This window comes from Apis florea, unplaced genomic scaffold, assembly GCF_048593485.1.
Source record: "Apis florea isolate Af1SG1 unplaced genomic scaffold, ASM4859348v1 contig_3203_pilon, whole genome shotgun sequence".
In the NCBI taxonomy this organism is placed as follows: Eukaryota; Metazoa; Arthropoda; class Insecta; order Hymenoptera; family Apidae; genus Apis; species Apis florea.
In genome coordinates this window covers 7,280,062-7,295,536 of record NW_028256723.1, presented here as the reverse complement: position 1 = coordinate 7,295,536, position 15,475 = coordinate 7,280,062, and the positions used below count along the sequence as shown (strand labels likewise).

The window sequence follows — 15,475 nt, the reverse complement described above, 5'->3', positions numbered from 1 at the left end:
TAGAGCGAACCGAATAAACAAATAATCGATGTTGATTGTTTAGATTTACGAAAATAGTTTGCACGATCTATCGGATCAATAATATTTCGATCGAGTTCTCAATCGGGTGACGATCGAGGTAAGCCTTATTTCGGGCACCCTCAAGGTCGCGTGGAAGAGGAAGTCAATCGTCCATCTGCATTCCAATTCAGCCTATTTGCGTATCTTACACCGCCATCTCGTTTATCCTCGAAGGAAACGAGGGGTCGAATCAATGCATCTTGATAATTTGTTACCGTGATACCTGGCTCTGTAATCGAACAAGCGGCGGAATTATGAATCAAACTCTCTAAAACTTCGAGCGACAGAGATTTACCTACTGATGGTACATGGACCGCTGTTTCACGGATAATTTCGAATCTAACGACTCATAGACGAAAAACGATTAAAATGGACATGATGTAAAGATGGCCTCTATTTCGTGGTAATTAAGTACGTCGAAACTGTTTCGTGGATCATTTGACAGAACTCGTTGGTCGCACAAAGATCGATTATACAGAGGGAATTGGAGGATATCGTAGAAGAAGATCTTCGAAGAGGCTATTTTCGTGATCGATACGGTACAGTTGTTGCTCGTTTCGCCAAGAGATTTTGGAGAATTTGATCTTATTTTAACGGACTGTTGAAGTGCTCCTTCTATTCCAGCTCGAGATATTTCGTGTCCAATTTCGAAACATTGTGAAATATCGAAGAAGTATATTTCTTTGGGCCATTTATCCGTGTCCAATTCTTTGGATAGAAGAAATTTAATATCAACAAGAGATCTATCCGTGAATTATTCGTGAACTGAGAAGAATAGAAGCGTTTACTCAACATATCGAACGTAATTGGTTTATGTGGAATAATTGAGAGTTTCCAGAGATCTGGAAATATCAAAGTGATCTTGCCACTTTTATGCAAGCGATTAGAAACATTCGATGTTTATTGATATTGCCAGAGGAATTTAAAATACAGACAACGGGAAGAATATTTGGAAGCGAGTAGTTGTAAACACTTGCCATTCATTCGAAAATTCGATACAGTCTGCAACACTGTTGAAGCGGAATTTGTAAATAAATTATTATGTAATATTTTTGACCAAAGTGATTCGTGTTTATACAAATATTCTGAAAAATTTGAACACATATTTAGAACGTACTTAAAAACATTGAATATCAAAAGAAATACCTCGAAAGAACTTTTACAACCATCAAAGTTGTGGCTGTAACAGAGTTAAAAGTGATCCATATCAACAGATTCAAACAGATTTAATCTGAAACTTGTGGATTAAAAATGATCCAAATATCGGACATATCAATGATCAATTGTCATATAAATTCTAAAATTGAAATATCCAAAAATATCTACAAATAAAAATTCAATAAGCTTTGCTATTTATTTCTGAACGACTTGTTTTTTGAAATACTTAACAGTATTAAGGAAGAATGTTGTGATCAAAGGAATATTTTTAAACGTCAAAATTTTATTATTATATTACGTTATATATATTTAAAATAAAATGAATTTTTTTCCAATTTAAACTTTTTCTCAATATTCAGATCAAATTAAATCGTCAATTACATAGAGAATTTTTTATCCGACGAAGTGACGTTACTTTGACAAAATTGTCAAAGTAATTTCACGCAAATAAAACAAATAATACTAAAATAAGCTTTCAAAGTGTAGACGACGAAGGTGGTTAAGTCGTTCTACTACATCGATTCGGAACTTCTATTTAAATTTACCTCGTCACGCAAGAACAATCAGTTATTCGTACAAGATAACAAAAAACTTTCTTTAAATATGGACGAAGGTCAGATCATTGGATACGAATTCGAAAAGTCAAGAGATTGCAATAGAGAGAGATCAGCACCAGCTATCTAGTAAAGGCTGATAATAAATAATTAATAAAAGAGAATTCAAGATTTTGTTTAATCAATAACAGAAACGTTTAATACTTTTCTGAAATGTTTTAATTCATCCATAGCGAATCTTTTAAATGAAAGACGATTAATTAATGAAGAAATTTATATTCTATTAATATAGAATTTTTTTTTGCGAAATAACGAAGATTCGAATAACACAAACGAGTTAAAAATGTGACAAAAAGGATACTTCTGATTTTTATATTATGTGAAGAAAGAATAACAAAAGAAAGTCCAGAGCAATCGATTTGCTTAATTGATTTTCTACAAATTCTGCAATAGTCGTCCTTTTGAATTTTCCTTTACAAATTGCAAAGCCTTAGAAGGTATCCTCCCAAGTATCACGGTAAACGTTTCTTTGATCATATTGATAATTAAGAAAAACTTTTAATGTTTCTTTCATCAAGAAACTTTCTTCAGCAAACGAGTGTATATTGACCTAAAGAAAGAATAAAAGAAAAAAGGAAAAATCATGTTGCCCATCACGTCAACGTTTTACTTACACACAAGATGCGAGCAAGAATCTTCAAATATGGACGTATCTTCGCGTTCTAGACGATCTGTATCACCGACCGTGTGGGCAAATTTAACACACCACGGGTTTCGAAACAGAAGTTTTGACCCGGGATTAGATGTCGAAGAGAAATTCGATAATACAGCAATAGAAGCTTGTCACTCTTTGTACTTTCTATTAGACTTCTTTCACCAATACTACATTCCTTCAATCATATTACTAGGATTGATAGGCAACCTGTTGTCTTGCATTGTGTTCCTAAACACACATCTGAGGATACGAAGTTCCAGTTATTATTTAGCCGCACTGGCCACGGCCGACTTCACCTTCTTGGTTACATTATTGTTAGTTTGGTTGAACAACACATTAGGATGGAAAGTGTTCAATAAAGATGGCTGGTGCGAGACGTTAGTTTACGTGAGCGCTGTTTGCAGCTCTCTTAGTGTATGGTTAATCGTTGCATTTACCGTGGAGAGATTTATAGCGGTTCAGTATCCTCTGCACAGACCCCATATATGCACCATAGCGAGGGCAAAGACTATCGTGTTGGTGTTAGTGATTTTAGCATTGGCCAGTCACTCGTATTCATTCGTGACAGCTGGAATGGTCATGAACAAGGACGGAGAGGAATATTGTGATATGAAAGTCGAATACATGGAAACAATGAAGATAATCAGCATTATCGACAGTATAGCTAGCTTAATTGCGCCACTGGTTCTTATCATTGTGATGAACACCATGATCACGAGGAACTTGTTGAGGTTCAGTAGACGGTTCAAACAAACATCAAGCACGTCTACAGATTGTCCAAGCAGAGAAAGATCCGACATCAATTTGAATCAAATTCCGGTGAGTAAATGTTATCTGGAATGCTGGAAATATCATAGTTGTCAAAACAATGGATTTCACATTTTTTTTTATTGTACTAAAAATATGAAAATGTTTTTAGTAAAATTAAATATTAAAATTTGATTACAAAGAATTTAATTGTTAATAATGTTAAAATATCGAATTTCGGTATTTTTATGATGAAAGTAAAATGATATATTTAATTAATAAACGATATATTTATCAGAAAATTTATTTCCCGGAAACCAAATTCAATCAATTTTATTAAATTATTCTTTCCATAATATCATTATTCAAATATTAATGATATGTTTCTGTATTAAAGAATTTGAATTTTTTTTTTAATAATACATGATATCAAATTTACATAGTATTTGTGATATCTATAATTTTTTAAAATCTTGATTTTTGGAAAAGATAATTTATTTTCATCCTTTCTTTTTATAGAAAAACATATAAATAGACCAGTAAATTTTAGTGAATTTGCATATATGAATCGTTTTTTAAATCACAAAAAGATTTATTGATTGACATTATCTTTTTTTTTATCTTTATTGATATTTTATCTTAGTGAGTGAGTGAAGTATAGGTATCCTTTTAATCTCAAACTACAAATGAAAAATCATTCTATATTTTTCTACAATTTAAATTAATTATATATTAGAAATAATGTAGTTAAATTATTTATTAATTTTATTATTAATTATTATTATTAGTTATTATAATTATTTATTATAATAATATATTTATAAAATTTATTTATATTTCTACATTCATATACATTCTTAGTAGTGAAAATTAAAACGTAAAACTTTGGAATCCAATTCAGTGACGTAGTTATACTGATTTAGATTAAATTACAAACAAAAAAGTGATTATTATTTATTCATATGATCTTACTGAAATCAATATCAATTATTCAATTTTTTTTTATATTTAAAAGAACTTTGAAAGAACTCGTAATTTCAATATAATATTTTTTTTCGACTAAAATATTTAATAGTACGTGTATATATATTTTAAGTGATGAATTGCGATGAATCATGGCAGCAAAAAGCGACGCCCTATCGCGTTCAGATATTCGACAGTTAATGGACGTTACTATTTTCAATGCATACCATCGACCGGGCTTCAGTCTCGTAACTGGACTATCCTGTTATTTTTCTTGTGTGCAAAATAAACATTAGGTATAAAATGCACGCTTAGGCATTTTCTCTGCTGAATTATTTTTCAAAAAGAAACTCTAACACAACGCGTCGATGTGAAGTTATTTTTTCTAATTTGGTTCAATGATAATCAAATAAAAGTTGGTTTATATATTCATGGTTCAAGAATAAAATTTGTTTCAAGTAAAAGTAACGCAATATTTATTTTTATCATTTATTAGAAAAAGAAATGTATTATTATTATTTTGAACAATGTATTTTCTATTATGATTATTATAAAGTGAAATAAATTAATAAAATAAGAATACATATTAATTTAGTCAGGTAGGTACAAAAGAAAAAAATTATAATTGTTTTTAATTTTAATTTAGAAATATATTTTATAAAATTAACAATTTTAAAATCGATTTTAACTTAAATATGTAAAATATGTACAATGAAAATTAATATTATTTGAAAGATAAGGCTTTGGTTTTATTTTATCCGTTCGTTAATAATATTTTGTTTGTACTATTTAATGCATAACATACGTTTCAAGACCTATCAAGATTCAAAATTCAAAATTTATCAAAAAACACAATTAATACAAAGTTTTTATTATACATAATAAATAAACTTCGAAACTCTGTTGTTTTCAGCAGATAATAATGTACTTGAAATAGGTTAAAATATACTGTGTTAGATTAATATTTAATTTTTTAATTTCATGTTTAATTCTAATTTTCTGAATCAATCTCTATGTTAATATTTTGAAATTTATATCTAAATCATTTTTATTTTATTTCGATTTAATTATTTTTTACTGATATTTTTATAAGAATGTATATGATTTTTACAAGGAATCCTGCTTTCAAGCAATCCGATACATAATAAAAAGGTTAGGGAATATTTACGTTGGTACGCGTGAAGAAAGTTCCAGTAGTGATCAAAGTTTTCGAATCACGAATTTGTAAAAATTTTAACTACAGTAAATTTGCGTAGTTAATGCATACACGTGTAATATATAAATAATAGATAATACATTATATATTGCATTTTGTGAATACTTCGTAATCAACGAAACATTATTTCATGTTTCGCTATTAAATTTGTTGTTCGCCATTAAGTTTGCTTGGAGTTAAGTAGAGAAAATTTTATATTGATAATCAACAAAATAAATTATAACTATTTTGAAGCTCAATCATAAAGCAAAATACGTAAATTATTCATGAATTGTGATATTCAATGAAAACTACTCTGTATACGAAGTTATGACAACTAGAGAAATATTAATACCTCTTCAGATTATATATATATCTGGAAATTATTGAGTGTATACGCTATATAGGATTTATAATTCATATGTATAAGATATTTCATATAATTGATTAAGGTAATCAATTATACGAAACAATAAAAAATTTGAAAAAAAATTATAATTTCGAAGATTTAATGTTTTATATAAATATATAATTTTTTTCGAAAACAATGATATTTCAAAAATTTTAAATCATTTTAATTCATTTAAAATCATAAATTGTGTTCTTTATATTATTTTTTTTATTTCTTATTTCTGAAATAATATACTTTCACATGTTATGTATAATATCTATTTATATAGAAAATAAAATATATTAATTAGAAAATGAAAAATTAAATTTTATTAAAAAAAAATAAAGTTAACCTCCAAATTTGTATATATATTATTACAGTATATAATCAAGAATGTTTTTGTATTATTAAAGTGGTTATTGTCAATGCATACAATTTACAACTTTACAATTAATAATAATTAAAATTTTGTATAAAAAATTTTGAAAGTGAAATGTAATAAAATATAATAAATTAAAAGGAAAACGATAAATAATATTTTAATTTTATTGGAATAAAATAAATTATAAAAAATATTTATTAACCTGAATTTTTATTCAAAATCCAATCGTAGCGCACAATTAAATGGAAACAAAAAGAAAAAGAAATCAAATATGAAAGAAACGAAATGAAAGATTTACCATTTAAATATGTTTCGAAATATAGATATATTTTTAACAAATTTCCCATTGGAATAAAGGTGAACTGATTTTTAATATTTTTAATTGTTTTTTTGAAATGTATGAAAAAAAGTAATTGTAACAATAAGTAAATTAAATTTTAATTCTTTTATCAATTATTAATGCAAAATAAAATAAAATCATCAATATCAAATAGAATAATTTATAAATATTTTTCATCTTTCATTTCATCTTTCATCTATCTTTCATTTTTTGTAAGATATGAAATACCTTATTTGAAAATTTCCATAAAAATCGATCTGAAATAAATTTGGTTATGTGATATGATCACATCAATATGCAACATTATTGACATTCTATTATGATATTTATAACATCCTATTATAATTCTACAATCCTAAGTCATAAAAATAACAGAATCTTTAAATTGTTTTTCCTTTTATTGTGATTATTATTAATGATAATTATCATTGATTATCGTTATATTTAAAAATATAAAACTTAAAACAAGATATTTTTATTTTTTTCTTCACATCATAACATATCCCTGTACCTAAATCATCCGTAACCATCCATGGTATCGGATCGCTATTTTTGATTCTTGTATAAATATCTCTTGCTTGCGTAATCGTCACCATTCATCTTTGCAGATTCAACTTGCATCATCTTCGACTTCTTCACAGATGTCAATGTACTATTATTGTCCCAACATCGAACCATGTTATAACAACTATTTTAAAATATAGTTATCGATATACAAATCTTGATCGAATTTCTTTCTTCTCCTATCTTCCTATATCCTTTCCTTCTTTTCTTCTCGTGTCTGTTTCTTTATTACTTATTCACTTATGTTTTCATTTCATAACCTCACTTTTATAATTATACAAGTATTTTATAAATATGATACAATTAAATGTATTTGAAAAAAAAAACAATTATAAAAATGAAATACTATGTAATATTTTAATAAGTTGGAATTTTGATGAATTAATGAAAATTAATCTGTAACTATTTAAAATTAAAATTAAAATTATTAAATTAAATGATCATGTTCTTTTCTCAATATAACCTAATTAGGATTTTCTCTATTAAAGTGATATCGATTATTTTGCATAGCAAATTTTTTCTTCGATATGATAAATTAATAGTGGGTGGATAGAGGGGCGGAAATAATCTCGGATGAATTGTAAAATAATTTCATTTTTTTTTAGTGTAACAGTGATATATTTGAATTCAATGTCGATAATTTTTTTCCATCCTGTCAACGTGACTATAAATCTGTCTTTAGGGAATACCAATTATTTTTGATAAATGAAATATATCAATAGAATTGATGTGTATTAAAACAAAAAAAGAAAAAGTGGAAGAAAAAGAAAGATAAAGTAGAGACAAAAAAAGATTAGTTTTTAAGAAAAAAGATTTTTTTTATAAACAAATAATAAATAAATCATATATTTTCTTCTTTATTTTGGGAAATATTTAAATTTAAAAAAATGAATAAAATAATATCCATGAGAAATGAAAGATGTGATACGAAAGTTTATTAAATATGAAATACATCAAATCAATAACAATTCATATCATGCAATATTTAACAGACTGATCATTTTAATATAGATTTAATGATGCAAATAAATACTAATATTTTATTATATGTGAATATGTCAAATATAATATTTATATACTATATATCTAATTTTATATACCTAATATTACAAGTCACAATAATTTTCACATTAAAACAACACATTAATATATAATATAGTTTATACGTAAATTTAATTATAAAAATAAATGATACATATAATCTGTAATAAAATAAAATTAATATACAAAAATTGAATAAGTTGTAAAATATTTGATAACTAGCTAAATAAGAAATTAAATGAGCAGTTTGATCAATTAATTAACAAAAATTCAATTGAAATACAAATTTTATTTATGCAATAGAATTCCAATAATTATTAAATATCAGTTAAACTTGATTATAATTAATATAATAAATTAATAAAAAATTATGTCTATATAAAATATAAATAATAAAAAAATATACAATAAAAAACGAGGAATAAAAATATTACGTGATTTTATATTCACAATTTTGTAAATAAATTTTTTAACTTTTATACGATCTTTTTTTTTCTTTAAATGCATGGAACAAGTTTTCACGTGTATTATTTTGAATATACCGTGATTTCTAATGTAAACAAGTTTCTTCAAGCATATAATATTACGAATTAAAGAGAAAACAGTGAGAAAATTTGCTCAATATGCTCTTTCGAACAGTAATCATCTCGTCTGTACAGAACGACACGATTGTATTATTATGAAACAGTCGATTCGTTGATGGAAATATTTCGCCTAGATAGCGCCACTTGTATTCTCAGCATGATTATAAACATGTGTATATGTACGTGCACTGTGATTACTTGTGTAGCTTTCTGATTGGAAAAGATGTTTGTGTAGTGAAACACACGATAAAAAAGCAGAAATCGACGTACACTCAGTTCACTTATATACTACTATTTCTTGGCTATTTTTATTTTCTTTTCATTCAAACTTTTATTTTTGTTTTATTAAGTTTTTTTCAAATTACCGTAAATGTATTTATTTGCTTTTTGAAAAGAATATTTAATTTTTTCATTTTTCAAATGAAATTTGATCTGTTTGATTTTTTTCTTTTTCTTTTTTTTATTCAAAAAAAAAAAAAAAAGAATGTCCTACTTATGAACATGTAAATTAATTCACACATGTGTAAATACATGTCATGCACATAATAATATATTAATAGTACCTTTGGACGAATATTAATAATTTATAACTTCAATATATTCCCTCTAATAATATTACACCTGCAAGTATTTATCGTCATCATAAATTACTCAAGTAATATACGTTTACAGGGCCATCCAACACTTGATTATTAATACCATGCAATCTGGTTTAAGTGGCGTAACTAGTTATACACCTATACATATACCCTCTTTCATAGTTGATATTACCATAAAATCTGCATAAAGCCTGATTTCACACTTGACGAGCGCTTTTTCGTCAATCCTTGAAGTGATACCGTGGAGCTTTTTTTCTCGGTTAGACCGTGACCTGATATATAAAAAAAAAAAAAGACAGAGAAAAAAGAGGAAGAGAAAAAGAAGAGAGAAAAACTTGTCTGCCGAATCATCAGTATAAAAGTGTTTGAACATGTTTGAATTTTATTCATTTCACGGTTGTGGAACCTCGAAGTTTGAGCGATATTGAATTATTCATCGTATCATTCGACCTTAAGAGTCTATCTGAATTAACGAGATTGATTGATTGAAATTGATTTTGGTATCGTTTTTTAATTTTCTCTCTCTCTTTTTTTTTATCATTTCATGCAATATACCAGGAATAATTTTTGCCAGGATATTCAACAGCAGAACCGATACTTCAAAAATATTTTGTAAAAGAGAAAAATAATCAGTGACAACTTTGATAGCTCTGTGCACATATCAATATTCGTAAAAGTATCAACTCACATTTCAAATAGATTACCATTTATGATGTATAGATGTTACAGGTAATATTCTATCTAATTTAAAGGGAATTTTCACAGTAATTCCATCAAATAGAAAAAAGGAAAATAAATATATATAAAAAAAAAAAAAAAATATATCATACTTCTTTTTAAAAAATATATTTTTCATATAAACTGATGTATATATCATAATAAAATTTTTATATGTTAACGAATTTTTAATGTATAACTTCATTCATATTAAATGTAACACAATTTAGATTTCTCAAGTTTTTGATTTTATACAATCCATCATCATCATGCACTTGTTATTTATATAAATCATTTGCAATTAGATTAGCTTCCAAAAGATGAATTTAATAATTCATTTAGAAATAATTTTTGTGATAGATTAATAACTATTATTAACTTGAAAGTAAATAGAAAATGAATTCTTTAACAAAACAATTTTCTTTGAAAGTACATCTGAAGATGGATAGAAAAATATCACATTTCTCATGATGCTTATTAACTTAACCTAAAACATATCCCTTATTCTTTTTTTCATTATATCATCAACTTGTAGTATGAGCATTTAGAGGGATTAAGATAAACAAGACATTCTATACAATAGTATCATTTAGTAGCCCTTGTGGATAAGTAATAGGTTCGTGCGGAAAACGATAGTATCCTATCTAACCATGACTGATAACAACTGGGACAAGATACTGTGGCTGAAAAAATGATTGGCTTCCCGTGGACCTTTATTCACAGTAGATTATCTGTTGCCAATAGCGTTGTGTAATTGAATCAGCTACCTGATATTTCTCATTTCTCGGTAAAAAACATTCTGTAACTTTAATGTAAATAATGTATATACATATATATAAGAAAAAAAATATAAAAGTTTATAAAAGAAATAAAATTTTAAACAAGCACGATACCTACGTTTGTTTCTTAATAAATATCTTTTTTCAATGTTATCTGAATATTATAATTGATAGATATAGAACTGGAATTCAAGTTTTATTCCTGGTTTTGACGAATTTTCAATTCAAGAGGCACCATTGAAAGGTTCTTTTTCAATTTCTAGAGTGGTAGCAGCAGCAACAACGGTGCCGGTGGCATGAATCTAGGACCAATGGTCGGAGGTCGACGGCCACCCTCGCAGCAATCGTTTCATTCGTCGAAGAATAACCATTCTCATCACTCTCGGCATCAGACTACGTCCGCACCGCCATCAACACCGAGGAACGCCTGTCAGCTACCCGAAATAGGGAATCGTTGTATACGTAAATATACATATATATATACTATAGCATTCGTATACATATACATCATTATTCACAAAAGTCTTCGTATGTACAGAATGTATTCGGCCAAAGTGGTAGATAGAATATGTAAGAGATGATTCTAGAGATTAAAATAAGAACTTCATATGAAAAAAACTATTCATTGAAATTATTTTTAATATTTTTCTTTCTTTTTTTTTTTTTTTAAAAAGCAATTCAACTTTGCATTAGATGAAGCAAGATGAAAATAGAGATACTTTTATTTCATTCAATATAAAAATTATTCTTAGAAAATAAGCTTAAATAATAACTTAAAATAAATTAGAAAATAAGCTTCAATATTTTTTACATATTTTTTTTATCTGTTCCAGTCTCCAGAATCGCTTAAAGTTTCTGCTTATTTCGTCTAAATACATTGTATGACAAGAGTTTGATTAACCTGTACTGATGAAAATTTAATGAAAATTTTATTTTTATTAAAACTATTATTTAATGAATAAATAAATATTTTATGGTTAAAAGTTATTTTATTTTATTTACACGCAAGATTTTGATGCAGAGATTTTAATATAAATAAAATAATAAAAAATAATAATCAAATGAACAAAAGTATTATTTCAATTGCTCAAATAAATTTTTTCATTAAATGTAATTATCTCTATTAAATTGAGGAGGTTATTTGTAATAACTTGTTAATTAATTAATATAATTGAACAACTGATGTTGAAAGAGATATAAATATCAGAAAATATTTTTATTTTTCACAATTTCTTTTATTCGTTTTATAATTTCCAATAAAGAATTCATATTTATTTTTTTATTAAATTTACTTATTCCTTTTCTTTTCATTTCTTTAATTATTTTCTTTTAGAAAATAAATTATAATATAAAAAAATATAACGATTAATTTAAATTAAAAACGGACTTATATTAATTAATGTATTAAATGTAGCTATAGAGAATTGAATTTAATAATCAATAATCATCAAATAGAAGAGGTTCGTTAAAATTAATAGAGATATGATGTAGCTTGATTCGATTATTGAACAGTCGGAAAAATGATTGATTGAACTACTAGCTGACTAGTTTTAAAATCGTATTTCATTTTTCTTATAATTTACTTTTGATTCTTCGTGAAAATTTCTTGACAAATATGAACTTTATTGATATATCTTTTAATTTTTTTAATTTTAAAATTTGTATTTGGCTTAAATTAATATTTAAATATAACTTTGATTCAATTTATGATAAAACATAAAACAATTCAACTTGAATAGATTGCGACTTTATTATTAAATCTAAATTATTTCAATTTGCAATTGAACTATGAATGATAAATAATAGATATGAAATTTTGAATTATTGGAATTTTTGATTTTTAAATTGTCATTTTTGAATTTTAGTTGTTAAATAATATTAGAAGAAAAATTAACAATTATCAATATCATTTAAAATAAAAGTTAGATTTTCATTTCTGTGTTACATTATTGAGAAAAGATATCCTTCGTATCAAGGCAAAAGATATAGGTTATCTTCGCGTTGTAATATTTTTTAACTTTTAATTATTGTTAATAAAACTTCTCGATTAGCTTAAATTTCAACAGTTATTGCAAACTTGTATGATGCAAGTGAAATAGAAAGTTAAATTATTTAAATCGAATAACATAATTGCAAGAATTTCTACTAACGTTTTCTTGCTGTCCTTCCTTGCATTTTCTTTTCTCTTTTTTGTGTTACAGATATTAGATCATCATCGAAAAATCTTGTATCCACGAGAAATCAACAAAACATCACAAAAATGCTGCTTTTAATCAGTACCGTCTTTATACTTCTCAATTTACCAAGGTAAATAATATGCTCATACCGAACAATCTCTAATTTCTTTATAATTGTAAAATTCGAATGAAACAGATAATGATATAAGAATACAATTATTCTTATTCTAGTCATAATTCTATGTATTTTTCAAGCATAATATATAGAAATAAAGAAAGATCTCTTTTCTACCGCTATTAACCTGTTTAATCTGATTTTAATCCATTTCTTTTATTTCAATTCTCATTCTTGTAATTGCAATTTCACAGTTGTTAGCTAAATTTACATATTTATATATTTTTTTTTTATTTTCCAGTTATGTTATACGGCTATGCGTATTCTTCTTCACGCTCGCCCGCAAAAATACACCTGACCTGCTTTGGTGTATACAACAATTTTTCATGCTTCTTTATTATACCAACTTCAGTATCAATTTTCTATTGTATGCAATGTGTGGTATTACATTTCGACGTTGTTTACAGCAATTGTTACGCAAAATATTGAAAAGCATGACCAGATATCATTGCAATCCGCAACGATACATATAGGAATTATAGAAACAATTTTTGGGCAATCGTAATAGAATCACAATTTCAGAAAGCGTGATCACGTGACCATCATGGCACTTCAGTCACGTGGTTGAATATACTACTCCAACGATATCTCGTATGTAAAAAGATCACGTCTCGGTCATTTATAACGCTGATTATATATAACGTATGTAGGTTATGAATAAGAGTTTCTGGGAATATGAAAATTATAACCGATTTACTCTAAGTACAATTAGTTTCTTTCAACGTGTATTCAGTGAACAATGTATTATTCAGTGATCTCATATTCGCGTAATTGCTGTTCGATTATTTTATGTTGTTATATTATGAAGTAGGAAATAATTAAAAAAGAAATAAAGTAAGTACAAATCTCTATGAATGCTTGATGATTGTTGGATTAATAGGATAGATTTATTTCATTTGCATAAATGAGAATTATTCATATTATAGACTAATTTCAAAATTTTGTATGTGTAATATGAATAATAGTCGAAGGTTAGAAAAAAATTTTCATGCGTGGTTATTTGTAATAATTTAGATAAATAAAAGACAAATATACTTATGTATATTTATATTTAGATATTTATTGAAAAAAATTCTAACAAAGTTAATAATAAGAGAGTCGGTAAATAAAAGATCATTGCCTATTTTGCACTATAATACACGAATGTTGTGCTTTCAAATAGGTAATGATCTTACTGCTATTGTATATGTAATTTAATTTCTAGATCCATATAAAGAATAAAAAATAAGAATTTTTTAACATGTACAGAAATAATTAGCTGTTAGAATTATTTCTATTATTGACGTATATGAACGTTATCTTTTACAATTTCAATCTATATTTAATTGTTCGATATATTTGAAATTGCATTTAAAATATGAAAAAAATTGAAACTTCAAAAATAATAAAAGCATTTTTGTCATTAATAATGAAATAATTGATGTGACATAAAACACACACCAATAACAACGAAAGTAATTCATTTTTAAGAATTTAATGCTTTTTCACTTTTTAAAAAAGTGTGATTAATTACATATTTGTAAATCTCTAAATATAAACGGAAACAAATTTTACAAATGGAATATATTTTAAAAGATAATAGTATTTAATATAATAAAATTATAAGAAAAGAATTTGTTAAAAGTTTGATATTTCACTAGTGGATCATATTATTTTAAATTATAAATTATTTTATATTGATGAACAACATAATTAACAAAATATTGACAAATTTGATAAATAAAATATAAAAATATAATGTATAATGACAAAAATAAAATAAAACTTGGTGTTTGATCGATGTTTTGAGTCAGATTAATTAAATGTGCAATATATCAATCGTTTGATAATTTAAAAGTAACAATTTTAAAAATATTTTATTATAAAAAAAAATATCATTTCTTTCATCAATCTAATCAAATCAATGTCTATTTTAATAAAATTCTATATATTTATAGCAATTCTAAAAAGTTTTTAAAGTATTGGATTTCTTTGCTGTTATAAATATAAAAAAAACGAATATCGAAAAATTTGAATTTTTTTATTTTTATTCGATAATATTTTACGTTTTCTATGATAAGAAAAATCGAAATTAAAAATTTTGTTATTATTTTTTAATCTATATTTTTATTTTTTAGTTTCTTATTTAATATGCGAATTATGTAAATCATAACATAATTTCATTTTTGATATTTAATTGTAAAAATTATTTCTATTTTTTAAAGTAGAATAATATACATTTAGTTTATAGAAATTATAATATAAAAGTTTTTATTGTAAATATTTCAATAATTGTAAAATTTAAATATAAGGCTGCAAATACTTTTAAATATAAGATATTCAAAAAACTAAACT

The 15,475-nt window shown here is 25.3% G+C and overlaps 2 protein-coding genes across 2 annotated transcripts in view; one reads left to right on the top strand and one right to left on the bottom strand.

The window, feature by feature from the left end:
- Positions 1-15,475, bottom strand: part of LOC100865902 (dynein axonemal heavy chain 1) — a 69,095-nt gene that overhangs the window by 29,503 nt on the left and 24,117 nt on the right. The gene's annotated exons all lie outside the window — the stretch shown is intronic.
- LOC105735051 (uncharacterized) lies at positions 1,601-15,473 on the top strand. The gene is made up of 4 exons (XM_012484796.3): positions 1,601-3,306; positions 11,053-11,251; positions 12,991-13,096; positions 13,383-15,473. Exons 1-4 carry the CDS (start codon positions 2,416-2,418, stop codon positions 13,612-13,614), a joined length of 1,428 nt encoding a protein of 475 aa, XP_012340250.1. The 5' UTR covers positions 1,601-2,415; the 3' UTR covers positions 13,615-15,473.

Bases quoted from the DNA above. Each gene is read 5' to 3' on its own strand.
- LOC105735051 (XM_012484796.3), top strand. From the start codon at position 2,416: ATGTTGCCCATCACGTCAACGTTTTACTTACACACAAGATGCGAGCAA. The intron at 3,307-11,052 runs GTGAGTAAATGT...TTCAATTTCTAG, and splicing joins TCAATTTGAATCAAATTCCG to AGTGGTAGCAGCAGCAACAA. The intron at 11,252-12,990 runs GTAAATATACAT...TTTGTGTTACAG, and splicing joins AATAGGGAATCGTTGTATAC to ATATTAGATCATCATCGAAA.